General features: G+C 32.2%; 1 protein-coding gene across 1 annotated transcript; it reads right to left on the reverse strand.

The window, feature by feature from the left end:
* Positions 1–2,543: 2,543 nt before the first annotated feature.
* LOC110645440 (regulator of nonsense transcripts UPF2-like) lies at positions 2,544–14,656 on the reverse strand. Its single transcript, XM_058134649.1, has 16 exons — positions 14,531–14,656; positions 14,188–14,263; positions 13,847–13,934; positions 12,289–12,491; positions 10,919–11,263; positions 10,605–10,709; positions 10,335–10,462; positions 8,907–9,083; positions 8,713–8,794; positions 8,150–8,440; positions 7,837–8,034; positions 7,607–7,708; positions 6,954–7,205; positions 4,982–5,167; positions 4,040–4,510; positions 2,544–3,675 (listed from the first exon to the last, which is right to left on the reverse strand). The coding sequence occupies exons 2-16, from the start codon at positions 14,248–14,250 to the stop codon at positions 3,157–3,159; spliced, it is 3,210 nt and encodes a 1,069-aa protein (XP_057990632.1). The 5' UTR covers positions 14,251–14,263; positions 14,531–14,656; the 3' UTR covers positions 2,544–3,156.
* Positions 14,657–15,022: the final 366 nt, after the last annotated feature.

The raw sequence follows: 15,022 nt of genomic DNA on the forward strand, positions 1-15,022 counted from the left end.
ACATGAAAGGAGGTAAAATGTATTTTTTTTTTTAATTTAGAAATCTGCTATAGCATATTAGAGGAATTTTTGTGAAATAAAATTAAAATTTAAATTTTTTAGTAATAAATTAAAATTAAAAGATAGAAGTAAAACACAGGGCAATGTTTAAAAATAAACTATATAAAAAAAAAATTATCCCAAATTATTATGCATACTGTGCATATATATATATATATAAACAAGTGTGAGGAGTTGTTACTTACTCCAATGGCAATTTTTTTCCTTATATCCATTAGACTTGATTAAGTTTAAATACTCATAATTTTACTGTTTTAAAAGGCACTTCAATGCTAGTAATATCAAGTTAAAATTTTTTAAAAAAAAAAATCTCATTAGTAACTCCCATAATGTCTCTAAGAAGCATTTCACTTTTTTGCTGAAGTAAATTATTATCAAATGAATTGTATCAATAGATAACATATTAGGAAGCAACTAATTTAATTTTAAGCATGGAACTTAAGTCTCATTTAATTATTGAATTACTTGGTATCAAGTGAATCATGGTTTATATTGTGCACCGCGAAAGTGTGTAAATTGTAAAAAAATTAAGTAAACACACAAAATACCAATATTTATATGGTTCACTCTTTTTATATAGAACTACATTCATGGCATACCATATTTCACTATAATAAAAAATAAATATAAATCATCATTACAAATTTAAAATTATACTACCCATAAATCCAATTACACCCAAGATAGACACACTATATAACTGCTCAAAGTAATTATATTAGTTAGTCTTTTCATTTTTTTCTAGATATAACCTAATATATATACTAGTACAAGTACTACACCACTACAAAAGGTGTCTTCAACTACTTAAGTAAAAACTCTTCCACCAATGGACAAGAATTCCTTCATCTTAAATTTTATATTCTTTTTCCACCTTAGATCGAAGCCACTTTCCACTTCCATGGGCAAGTGTCCCTCATCAATGGGCAGAGCTAAATTATTAGCAATTAACAAAGCCCCTCTCTACAATAAGCTATAGCCCATTTCCATGGGTAAAATTACTCTCTATAGATGAAATTAAATAACCTTTCCACCATTCTAATGTTAATTTCCTCAATTCTAATCTGATCAGAAGTCCTACTCAATTTAAGAATAACACTAAAATAAGAATTCTACCCTATATATGAATTATCTCTCCATCATATTGAGGAATATTTCTCTCACTTAAATTAAAAAACGTTTACTCTCCAAATCTCACTAGGTTTTAGATTCATAATTCTAACAATTTAAATTAAAATTAGGTCATTTTCTTTTTTCTCTTAAATTAAATTAGAAAGATCATGCAATGATCGGTCTCGAACTCTCAATTTGAAAAATTAAAATCGACGATTTCGAATCCAACTAGTTTGTCTAGTATAGAGCATATTTGTTGAGGATTATTGCATGCATTGATCACTTTTATAAACCTAAAAGAGAAGATTGAATTATTTTCAAGAAAGTTCATTGTGATAATGATAATGGTTGCATCACGTCCTACTTAAAGGGAAGAAAGAAATCAAAACTCACTCTCTTTTAAAGTGAATTTGTAATTATAAGGGAAGTTCATGTTTTGTTTAGCAAAAGCTCACCCTATTTTTGCAATCATAGTTCTTTATTTTTCAATAAATTTGATGCTATCTAATTTCCTTTTTGAAAATTTACAAACTTATTGGAAGCCTTTATATTGTACATTTAAGGTAGGCCTTAGTTGTAAAACATTTTCTATTTTTATTTTGGGATAATGTAAAAAAAAAAGTTTTTAATAATTTTATCTCAAACTTTTTTTTTTTATATTCATAGTTATACCTTGTGGTCTATTCCATTGTTAATTCTAATGGTAAATATGTCTAAAAAAGCCTCAAATTTTATCTTTATTTTTTTGTAATTTACCCTAAATCATTTTTTTAACAAATATACCCTAAATTTTAAAATTTACTATAATTAAATCCCATCATTAATTACCCTGTTAAATACTAACAAAAATGCCAAGTTAAACTTAAGTTACAATAAAATAAACTATAATTGATATCAAAATGGGTCTACTAGAGTGATTAAGAGGAGATGTTGATGGGAGTGAAGTTGAATTTTCATAAAGGCAGAGATTAACGTCACCTACGATGAAGTGGTTGCAAGAGTAGTGTCAATTTTACTGGAAATTAAAATTTTCTTTAATTATAAATTAGAATTTATTAGAATCAATTTAAAGATTAAAAGTGTTGACCTGACAACTCTATAAGTATCAAAAGAGGCAACTAAAAGAGGCAACCAATGATAAAGAATCGATTATAATAAAGTTCAACGTTCAGATATACTTATTAAAAAAATTAGTTTTAAAAAAACTAGTTTTTATTATAATTGTGAAAAAAAAAGGCAAGATTTGAGATTTTTTCGGACATTTCCTACACTGATGTGGCATGAGGGGGCAAGTTCTGAATAATAAAATTTTCAATTTACATTGATCTTTCAAATCTCATCTGCAGAGGAGTAGAAATTAATGCCACAGATCACAAACAAAGAAAGTTCAATAGTTTTAAGCTCTATAGAAATCAACATCTTACGACCTAAGATTCATACATTCTAGATAACATGCCATTCTGATAATCTTTGTTAGCCATCCGGTGGTCTACACAATACAATACAAACCACAGAAACTATAATGTAAAATCTCAGATAGTGACTAAGATGAAACCTTTTACTTTTGATATATATACAACAAAAGAAACTGACTCACCCAGCAACATTATGTAAAGACTAAACTATAAGCACCCTACTAAGCATATTTAGGAATCACCATCGTGCAAATCATGGGTGACAATCTTCTGTATAGTATGTATTCAGCATAACCACTACCTTCCTCCAACAAACAAAATTCTGGACACTAACCTTGTCAATAATCCTTGCATTGACATAACTTATGCATCACTAGTTTGGGCATCTGTAGTGGGAGTAATGTATCGCCTCACTACAGACCTCAATGGGTAAATGCAGCTATTCAATCACTGAGTGGGAACTTGGGTGCCATGAATTTGAGTCCAAGACCCGTTTTCATCTGTAACGGGTTACACTACCATTGGGACGAAAGTGCCAACATGTCAATGTACTTCCTTCTGCTGTCAGTTACCTTCTTCTGCCATGATAAACTCCACTGCCTGATTGATGCTGATGCTGATGCTGATGCTGATGCCGATGTCGTGATCCAGCACCTCTACCACTGCTTCCTTCCCACGTACTGCCACGGCTGCCAACTCTGTTGCTGCTGCTAAGCATCCAATTCAATGTCTGCGTTCCTAACCCATTATTCTCCTCCTCTTCTCTATCATTATATTCCAAGACAAGCCTCTTAATATCTTGTTTCTCTTCAAACTCAGCTGCTTCTTTCTGTTTCGTGCTCTGCACAAGTGTGCAATCTCTAGGAATGTACATCTGCTTTGTCTGTTGCTTGTTCCCACGCTTCACAAGTACTTTCACCTGAACCTCCTTGCTACCTCCTGTCTCATCATCCAGTGCCTCATCACCACTTTCCCCTCCAACTGCCCTCCCATAATCTTTGGTGGACCCCTCAAACAAGCTCATAGGTATCACCATATTCAATGTTGGCCGACCCCGCAGCTCTTGCCTGCGCTGCTCCATGCTCTCCTGCACTCACAATTCAAATAATGGTTGTGACATCAATTAAAGCAATTCAACTAATATAGAAATACAATTCCAACATGGATAATAGCTGTATCTGTGATTTCAGCAATCAAAATTCCACTCGATCACAAAACTTCAAACCATAAAACAGCATGTAATTAGCCTTTTCAGAATGTTGATTTAACAAATTGACTATGACCTGTTAACAATGCCAAAAAATAAAGATATTCTAGTAGAGTATTTCTCAAAACCCCAAAAAATATATGTTGCAAAATCATGTTGGCATTATAGTATGAAAAATAAATTACAATATTGCATGGCAAGGCACTTGCTATCAAGAAATAAACAGCTAAGATCTGAACCTTACCTGCAATACTGCCTTTAACTCCTGCTCAAAAATTTCAGCTTCCAATGGATCCACCTCAGCCACTTTTTGTCTGAAATGGACTTCATCATCCTCATCGGAAACTGGTCCACCCCCATCATCATCATCCTCCTCCTCTGTCTCACATCCATCATCACGATTCTCTTCGTCCAACTCCTCTTCATCATGCCCTTCCTGGTCAAGGGTGCCGCTGCCTGAATCAGTGTCACTTTCACCAATGTCCTCATGGATTCCACCATTTTCCTCATTACCATTCACAAGATTTTGTCCATTGGCAGAAATGGCATTGGCAGCATTCCTGCTAGAAGGCTTTTCAGTGTCAGAGAACTTCTCACTATTGACCTTATCAGTTGAACCAATTTGTTCATTCTCCTCGAGTTCTATAAAAGCTGCATTAACTTCATCAATTGATGAGTATCGCATCATGCTAGGGCGTAATTCCGCAAATAAGTCCTGCAAATGCTTCGATATATAAGCATATCTTGAACAAACATGAAATTAAAATTAACAATACCAATTTTCAAGAAAAGAGCACTAGGCCAAAATACATGATCCAATAAATAAATAAAATGGAATAAAAAGTAAATTTTCTATCCACATCTCAATCCCAGCACTCCTCCCAGGTTAGTCTAATTGGCGTTTCTGCATGTGACCAAGTGAAGCACGCTGCATGTCACATTTCTGCTACCCATTAGCACTCAAGACAATAAATGTCATTTGCTTATTCCTACGTCATCTTCACCATTACTACAGCCCAGTCCCTAATCCCTATACCTAACAGTTTGCAAATCTACATAGGAAGGTTGTTGAGGTAAATAATTTACCAATTACCATCAAATTCTGAAGCCAAAGTTCTTATGCTGGATAATACCTTTTGTTGTTAGGAGAAATAAAAATGGGCATTAAGGAATGTAAATGACTTACCTGCAAGTCAAATTCAATGTCAAGCGGCAGTGCACCTTTGCTGAGAATATATCTCTGAAAGTGTATTAAAAAACGATCAAGTTTCCTCTTAGAAGAACCTCGGTCAAAGTAGTGTCCACAGGTCTCAAGAAGAGTGATAACCATTCTAATGCGAAAACAATCCTCCGGTGGATCTGGTGCATCTTGCTAATCACGAGTATAATAATTAAAAAAAAAAAAAAAAAAAAAAAAAAAAAAAAAAAAAAATGAATGATGATTGAATATATGATATAATATATATTATATATCATATATATCATATTCATTCATTCATTAATTAATTTAATTAATTACTAATCATATCTATTATATATATATATATAGAGAAGCAGATGATGATGAGAAGTAGAGTTTTTTTTTTTTTTTTTTTTTTATTTTTTTTTTTTTTAACAGCAGCAGCACAGCCAGCACAGCATCACACTAAGAAGATTCAAGAGAGATGAGATGAATTAAAGATGAAAATTATTAAAATTATATGCATGCATGTTTTGTTTTTTTTGTTTTGCATATATTATTTATTATATATTATTATTATGAATATGTTTATGTGTAATGTGTATGATGAAAAATGTAAAAAAAAAAAAAAAAACAAAAAAAAAATAAAACCAAAAAAAAATTACAAAAAAAAAGAGATAGATGAATCCAGTTCATTCTCCAACTCTAACTCTCTCAATCATCTGCCATTGCATCATGCCATATCCCCATTCTCAATCCAACCTGACTCAAAAAAAAAAAAAAAAAAAAAAAAAAAGAAATAAAAAATAAAGAGAATTAAACAAAACCACATTTAACATTTGCATGTATTATTGGCTGCCTGCTTATCATATGGGTGAAATAAAAAAGTAAAAAAAAAAAAAAAAAAAAAAAAAAAAAAAAAACAAAAAAAAAAAAAAAAAAAAAAAAAATAAAAAAAAAAAAGCTCTCTTGCATGGGTCATTTCATCAAGTTTTTTTGGGTTTTAAAATAAAATAAAAAAATTTAAAATAAAAAAAAAAAAAAAAAAAAGCAAAAAAAAAAAAAAGAAAAAAAATAAAATATAATATATATAAATAATGATATATAATAATATATAAAATAATAAATAAATAAATGTGAAAAAGAAAGAAAGAAAAAAAAAAAGAAAAAAGAGAGTAGAAGAGAGAAGAGAAAAGATATAAAGAAAATTTTTGATTTTTTTATTTTTCTTAGGCTTTTATTATTAAACTGGAAAAAATTTTAAAAAAAAAAAAAAAAATAAAAAAGAAAAAAAAAAAAAAAGAAACAAAAGAAAGGAGCAAGCAGAAGAGAGAGAGATGAGATGAAAGATGATTGATTTTTTTTCTTTTTTTTTTTTTTTTTTCTTTTCAATGCAATCAAATGATGCAAAAATGCAAACACAACAAAAGCAAACAAAACAAATCCATTATTATTAGCATTCATTATTCCAAAATCCATCATTCATAAAAAATATAATATAATATATATAATAATAAAAATTAAAAATAAAAAATAAAAAAAAAAAAAAAATAAAAAAAAAAAAAAAAAAAAAAAAAAAAAAAAAAAAAAAAAAAAAAAAAAAAAAAAAAATAAAATAAAAAAAAAAAAAAATAAAAAAAAAAAAAAAAAAAAAAAAAAAACAAAAAAAAACAAAAAAAAAAACAAAAAAAGCAAATAGAAGCAGATCAGCAAAGTAAGTTAGAAGCAATTAAGTATTTTTTTATATTTGATAAAAAACTTTAAATTCAACTAAACTCATCACACTCTATATCAATCACCTCATCATGCACTCCATTCAAATTGCATTCAAAATGCTCATAAAAGATAAAATATAAAATATAGAATAATAATAAAAATAAAAAAAAAAAAAAAAAAAAAAAAAAAAAAAAAAAAAAAAAAAAAAAAAAAAAAAAAAAAAAAGTTGGAAAAAAGATTGAGATTGTAAAATGATTTATACCTGAAATAGTGGGGGGCGGACTTTAGACACTCGTGCTGATCTTTCAGGTGGTTTGCAAAGATAGTAAGCATTTTCTACAAGTGTGCTATGCCGGGGATCCAAATTTTTGACATTTTTCAGGCGCATCAATATCTCTAACATATTAGCCATACGTACAGTAGTTTCAGGAGACCGATACAGAAAACGGCCACATGTCTCAAGAAGATTGCAAGCAACATCAATGTTATGATGAGTGAAATCATCTAAACAAGCCTGTAAGTAAGTCAGCATTGATCCATAAGTAAGCCCAACAACATGTTTTAATCTCAATGGAAATCATCTCGTATCTTGGACAGAGAGAATGTATTTCATCTTCTAATTGCATAAATCAAACAACAATAGTGAGGTAGGACAAATAAGAAAAATGGCTGCACCATATGAATTTACTTTAAGGCCCAAATAGAAGACAACATTGCTGATTCCAAGGACAATACGAAGACAAAGAAGGTATGGGGAGGGGAAAAAGAAAAGAAAGCATGGTGCAAAATGATTCGTATAGCCTTCCTCACATAATAACAATAAAATCTCGATTGAGTTCAAATATATAGGATTGAAAACTTATAGAGTATTCCACAAATTAAATAAAAATCAATCAATCAATAAGTTGCAGTTACCTTCAAACAATTGAAGACAAGGCCAGCTGGTGCAATTCTAAACTTGCAGAGTTCTCCAATAAATCTAATATTCCTGATCTTTGTTTCGATGTTCATTTGATCCTGCAGAAGATCATGATTCAAAACAAAAATACAAAACTTTACAAAATGCAAATGAATATATTAGCAACAGGGGAAGGAAAAAGGATAAACTGCCAGTCCTTTCATTGAAACAAATATGCAAAACAGACCTTCTTATTTAACAAGAAATTGAACTCCTCCTCTAACATCTGTACGAGAATGGAACAGACGTCCTTCATACAAGTTGATAGTGTGGCAACCATTCGAGAGTAGTATGGTAGCAGTTCTAGAGATGTCCTGGGTACATTAAACAATGCCTTCACAAGTTTTTTCCGATTTGACTTTGAATTTAAATAACAAAACTCTACCTGAAAAAATATTGACAAGGAACATAATTGATAAGATGGTCATTAAAGAGGTGCATAAATTTTAAAAAAAGATTCCATAGTATGGCAAGTCTTGGGAAGGCAGCAGTATGTTTACAGTCAATTGATCAATAAGATCACGACTGACACAACCAGGGAGCCTCTGCAGTAAAGCATCCAAGTTTGTCCCTTCAAGACCTTTGAGTTTCTCCTTTTCAATCTCTCCTTTTCTCTCTGCATCCCTTTCTTTACCCTTCTCCTTTTCTGGATCTTTAGCTTTTTCTTTATCCTTGTCTTCCTTATCCTTTCCTTTCTCAATGCTTTTTCCCTCCTGGAAAGTACCAGAGTCAGCAGAGGAATCTGCAGTATCTTGAGTAGGTCGGCCTTGGTCTGATTCAGGTGCCACGTCCTTCAAATAAATCAATATAGGAGGCAAAGCAATCAGAAATTTCAGAAATAATTTGAAAGATCATATGAAAATAATATGAGGAAAACAGAAGCAATTACCCAATGTAACTTGCCAGTAATGCTTAATATCTTTTCCCAAATTTCAAAACCAAAATTGTACAAAAAAATTTAGCAGATCTTTTGTTAATTCACCAAATTTTGCCACATCATAGCTATCCCGACTCCCGTGATAACCTAAGCCTGTAATATAACTTCCGAGTTTTAAATCCTTACACTCTGTTGCTCTTGACTCTTTGCAGATTGTTCATTCACTTTGGGCTCTGCTTCTCCCAGCAACACAGCTGGAACAAATGCTCTAAAAAGAAAATTTTTCATGCATTACTCAAATTTTTAATACAACACAACTGCCATCAAAGCAATACTTTAATCTATAACACAAACACAACATTTATCCAATCCCAAAAAACCTGAGATCTGGTAAGCATTCATAAAATGCCCTAGTATCTTCATCATCCCACAAAGCTTCAAGAACAGAAGAATCTTTCCCCACAGCAGCTGACGGAGAATCCTCTCCAGTAGTAACCCTAGTAGTGTGGCCATCTTCTGGCATCTCTGGAGGTGGCATGTCAAGGGCCTCAGCCAAACTGCATGTCAAGAAATCTGTGTATCAATTGAAAATCCACAAAGTAACAATAAAACAAGAAACATGCCAAGGGGACATTGGTTTTCAAGCCTTCTAACAAGTAAAAAGAGTTGGGATCCTAGTTTTGTAGCAAAATGCAACCCAAAAGGGAAAAAAGGAAAAAAGGGGAGGGGGGGGGGGGTGGGGGGAAGAGTGGGAAGGGGGGAGGGAGAGAGAGAGAGAGATCTGTAGCTAAGAACACCTCAGAAACACTTTGCCCATCCATAATATAAAAATCATTCGTCAAGCATCTCAGAGATGCTCACATTATTACCAATAATATGTCCCTATAACAGAAGGCTTGAATGGTATTTTGATCTGTTTTATCAATTTTTTTTTGTGATTTTCTTCATTACTGTAAATGTATTTAGTAATAATTCTTTTTGTTGATTCAAGAAAAAGCTGTGCATGTATCCTAGCCCATCTTTGACTAGCTAAGCATACAAATGACCCTGCATCTTTTTTCTCTCTCCTGCATTTTTATTTGTATAATTATAATAAAAGTATTTCACATTCGCAATGAAATTTATGAAGATTGACTTGTCCTATAACAATCAAAGCAATTATACCAAGCCCGGAATCCCCAGATACTCTCAAGTTAAAAGTGCCTTAATTTCTTTATCCCTTGTTGATGGCTCAAGAAAGGCCTAGCCCATGTAAGTGAGGATTAAGGCCAACAATAGCATTTAAATCTGCAAATCAACCGATGCATCCCACTCTACTAAGTGATTAGCTGAAAACAGTTGTCAGAAAGCCAGCACTATCGCCAACCACCAGGGTTCTTTTTATTCATTTAAATTTGAAACCATGTCAAACCTTTTTTCATGCATCTGCAGCTCAGTAGTATTCTAGAACAACAAATAATTCAATAAAAGCCTAGGCGCTACAAAATTAGTCTACACACAAACATTTCTAGGAAGATTTCTCTCTTCAATCTTACAGCCATAATCTCTACCTAAAATCATTGCTTGTGATACTAAGAACATCTATGACATGAAAAGTTCCATTATTTAATAGTTTGAAAGGTTGGTAATTTACAGGGTATGATATCACATAAGGAGTAAGAGGAAGTGCTATGGATTCACTTGCAATTATATATTGTATGCTTCGACTTATCAAACATGAACCTTACTGTTGAAATGGATTCCACTTATCTAGCCACCATCAACCATCAACACAGGTACAAGAAAATGAAATTAACAAGCAAACTTACGATGAAACATGGCGATATAAATGGTCATAAGATTTTCGCAGCTTTTCATAAGATGCAACATTTTCATCACTGAGCTCTCCTTTAGCATTCAAGATCTTTGTATTTTCATGCTCCATTTGGCTAAGAGACTGTTAAGAAAATTATAGGCATTTTAAACAAATGAAAGCAACAGAGATATAAAAAAAATGCGCAAAGAAAGAATTCAAGTTCTATCATCAGAACATGTAAAAAATAGCACTACAATCAGCAACTAAATGCAGAAAAACTTACAGTGTGCTCAGACCGAAGTAATTCTGATACAGCATCAAAATATGTATTAAAGGATTTCCTGAATATTTTCTTTTGATCTGCTGTGATATTAAAGCCCTTGAAAAACTGCAACAAATTGTAAGAAGATAAGCTACAAGCTAGATCAAGATTTGCAATGTAATCATAAACAGGTATCAATAAAAACAGTAGACACAAGTGTGACAGTAGATTATCAAAAAAAGGAGAGAGCAGGAATAACATCAAGTCCTAATGAAACTCCACCTATAATATGAATAGCATAAAAGACTTTCAAATGAAAGAACAAAAATATACACCTCTTCATGAATTTCTTGTCCAGATAGAGTCAGTCCTAGGAAAACTCTCCCTTGTCGAGCAAAACTAGCAAGGAGAGTTAGATTTGTCTGAGTCGCATCCCGGTCCTTCAAGTGTTCCACACTAGTAAGATCCTTAATGATATTGATGAAAATACTGCTGTCTTCTATAACTCCAACAAAGTAAAGTTCCAGTAGCAGTTTCAAGGTGCTCCGCTTCTTCATAGCTTTTGAGTTCCTATCCACATCCATGTCTTCCCCTGATTTTCCAGGGAAAAAGACCTTTAAAAGCCCTTGAACCAGGCTTGGTGAGAAGTCTTTGTACCTTTGATGAAGCAAAGAGCAGATCTTTGCAAGATGGGAAAATGTCATAACAGCGCAAAAGAGCAGACAAAAAGCACTAATAAGACTAGAAAGCATGCAATAAGTTAAATTGCACGTTCCAAAATAAATAACAGAACTTACAGACTTGATGCATATGGTTTCAAACAAATACGCTACTTAGCATTTCTTCCTCACCAACAAACTAAAAAACGTGAATATTGATTGTACTCCAATAAGAACTTCAAAACTTATGAGCTAGCTGAACATTAATACAGGCTAGACCAATCAACATTCAGAAGGACAATAAAAAGGAGACCACACATTATGAGCGAACCATCAACTATACAGGAAACTTAAAAAGATTCTTAAAATAATTCACAGCAAAAACCTATAAACATTAAGGGGGTGGTTGGTACAAGGTTAACAAGGGGTAATTGTTACCCTTGTAACTTTTAACCCCTCATTAATGTTGTTTGGATACTCAAAAAGAGACTAAGTTAACTTTTCACCTCATCAATATTTATGCCTTTTTGAGGAGTTAAATGTTAACCTTGAGGGGGGCTTAGGTTAATAATTACCCTCTTTAAAGGTTAAAATTTACAAGGATAATATTTAACCTTTGATTTTTAACCTTCTACCAAACATACCCTAAGAATGAATGAATTTCATATTGACAAAGAAAATATCAGAACAATGAAAGGGGACAACATAAGTGCAGTTAGCACCTACTCAAAACAATAGAATGATAGATAATTCAACAGAATCACTGCTGCAAAAGCTGTAATAAGCATTAGAAAATTTCTGCAGAAAACTTCATGATCTTGAGGATGCAGTACCCAATTAATATTATGCCAAGGATTTAGATGAAAACAAATTATTAAGTCAAATGGGGGTACAAGCAAGGATTAAAGACGGTTTAACTAGTTACAATCTTCCAGGCTGTAGAGAATGTGACCAAGAATGAAAGAAAAACTAGTCCTTTACAAATAGCATATTGCATCTGCAGGTAGTATCTACAGAAAATTTCAGTTTAGAGCTGTAAAAACTACCTGAACTGCTGCTTGTATGTCAGAAGTTCTAAGCTTTGCATCACAAATAGCCGTTACAGCTTCACTAACAAATTTGCTAAGGTTTACATTTCGCAACTCATCCATTAGCCCTTCCCTCTGCTCTTCATTTATCTGCTTTAATTTTTTAATAACTGCTGTATTCCGCTTAATACTTGAATCCAATGTTCTGAGAAATCCTGAATCTGGTAACAGAAATGAATTAGATCAATATTTGTGCAGAAGTAATCATATCAAAGTCTAAAGTGTACTCAAGCAAGAAATTTTATTAAATCACAGCATGTTAAAATTTTAGCAGAGTATAATAAATTTGAAAGACCAGAGACTATTGGAGTCGCTGTTAAAAGAACTAGAAACTATTGATCTTGCATGGCCTCCTATGCAGCAATTAATGAAATCAAGTCCATAAAAAAGATCTAAAATTAGTAGAGAGAGAGAGAAAGAGAGAGAGAGAGAGAGAGAGAGAGAGAGAGATCAAACCAAACAAAAAGGCTCTAAAAGCAAGCAAAATGCTCCAGTTTTTACTGCTATAAGTCTAGGAAAATAAGAAAATCATAGATTTTTATACAGAATCAGCTTTTCCTTGCCATTAAGAAAATCCTAAATATAATGATCTTTTCAAAATTTTTAGAAGACTTATACCTGGTGTTATACGTACCAAATTGACCTAAAAATGATGTAATAGCAAAAATTGCAAATTACAAAATGCAAAAGATGCATAAATGGAACCCCAAAAATGAACATGGCCCAAAAAAACTACCTATATGATTTTTCTAACTAACAAAGAAGAATTACATCTTAGTTGGGAATAAAAATGTCATATTAGCATCCCGTGCATGCAGCACTATACTTAAATGACCAACTCATCTCCACCAGCTTTGGAAGGCTCTGCCTCTCCTACTCCATCCACTGATATGCCAAAGTCAACAAAAATTAAATGCTAACCTTACCCTACTAGAGAGTATTAGTGTTAAGCAGAGAATTGGCATAATATTTCCTAGGTTCAATTAGACACTACTAGAGCCCTACAAAATTTAAGACTAAAAAAACTTATGCTAAATGATTTCCTAAAATAAATCTACCCAGAATTTTCCAGGAAAGAAATTTTTAGAAAATTATTAGTAAATTGCAAATTAAGATTCAAAAAATGCATGGGAAAAAGGCCTAAAATAACAAAGAGATGATATCTTTCCACATGCCTTCACAAATAGAGATTTTTAACTCTTTTCCGATTCGAACCCCCCTTCCCTTTTCCCTTTCTGCTTCCTCCAAAATTCCCAAAATGGACCACCAAATAAAACCTTATCACCTGACTATTTTATTAGCAGCCTACTAATACAAATGTCACAAGTATTATCATCATAATTTTTTTTGCACATATGTTTTATAAAGATGAATTATAAGGTAAATAGCATGCCCTCTTTTCCCAATAAGCAAAGGTAAGAAATTCAATATAACCAGTATGTTACAAATCTTATCCATGTCAGCAATTATTCGACCATTAATTTATCCTAGAATTCTTGCAATGTTAGTTACTAACCAGGCCTTTCGGGATTCAAATTGCTTTGACGAAGAGAAACTTTTGCCTCGATTGATTTCTTCATTTCCACAAGTCGAGCCACAGCTTCCTGACAAAGAAAAACAGTCATCTTGACAATGGAACTATCCACAAAATGAAAAGAAAGAAGGGAAAAAAAAAAAAAAGAATAATACGTCAAATCTTCCCACAAAAACATATTCACATTCCCTTAAAAAATTTTGAATCATAACCTATCTCAGATACATTATCATCAGTTTTACAAAGTCAGTTTAATCAATATCCAAAAGTACTAAAATCGTAAAATCAACATTACAATTCAGTAACCTAAAAAAAAATCCCACCTCATCCTCTTGCTTGGCCTGTGGTTCGCCAGCAACACGGCACTCATCTTCATGGTTATCCATTTCCACTAATTAACTGCGTTTGAAAAATAGAAACCCCATAGGATTATTAGCATCAAGTATTATACCACTTAAATTGAACAGAAAACCCTCAAAATAAGCAGCAAAATGATCACTAAATCGCAGAATAATCAAAACGCACTGAACATGAAGAAGATACCTACATTACCTTACTCGATACTCCCACCACATATACATGCATGTGTACATAAAGAGAGAGAAAAGAAAAATTTGAGCATATATATTCACATTGAAGGGAAGGTAAGGTAGGGTTATTGCTTACCTGATCGGGGATTGAACCAGAGAGTCTCGGAGAAGCAAGAAATTCAGTAGAGATGAAGAGAGAGCGAGGGCCTGAAGCCCAGGTTTCGTTGGGTCTGAGAAAAAAAATAATAAAAAAATAAATCAAGCCCCGAATTTGAGGTGCCAACTTGGGTAACCCGTATGTTTTGACGTGACGGGTGAATAGTGTGTTTCGGACTGCCCGATTGGGCCTCCCAAACCCAGATCTGTTCAATGGGTTCAGCCCACTATTAAATTTAGTATTCAGAAGCGGCCAAAATATTTGCCTTAACTCAATCAGGCTAGAAGTTATAAAAATAAGCCGACCGATGTGTTTATTTATAATAAATTTTAAATTTATAAGTTAAGTTTATAAATTAAAAAAAAAATAAATTAAAAGATTAATTTTTTTATTTTGATATTAATTTAATTAAATATTTTATTATATTATTTTTATTTAATTTTTAAAATTATTTCATAAAATTTATTTAAT

This window comes from Hevea brasiliensis, chromosome 14 (genome assembly GCF_030052815.1).
Source record: "Hevea brasiliensis isolate MT/VB/25A 57/8 chromosome 14, ASM3005281v1, whole genome shotgun sequence".
NCBI lineage: Eukaryota > Viridiplantae > Streptophyta > Magnoliopsida > Malpighiales > Euphorbiaceae > Hevea > Hevea brasiliensis.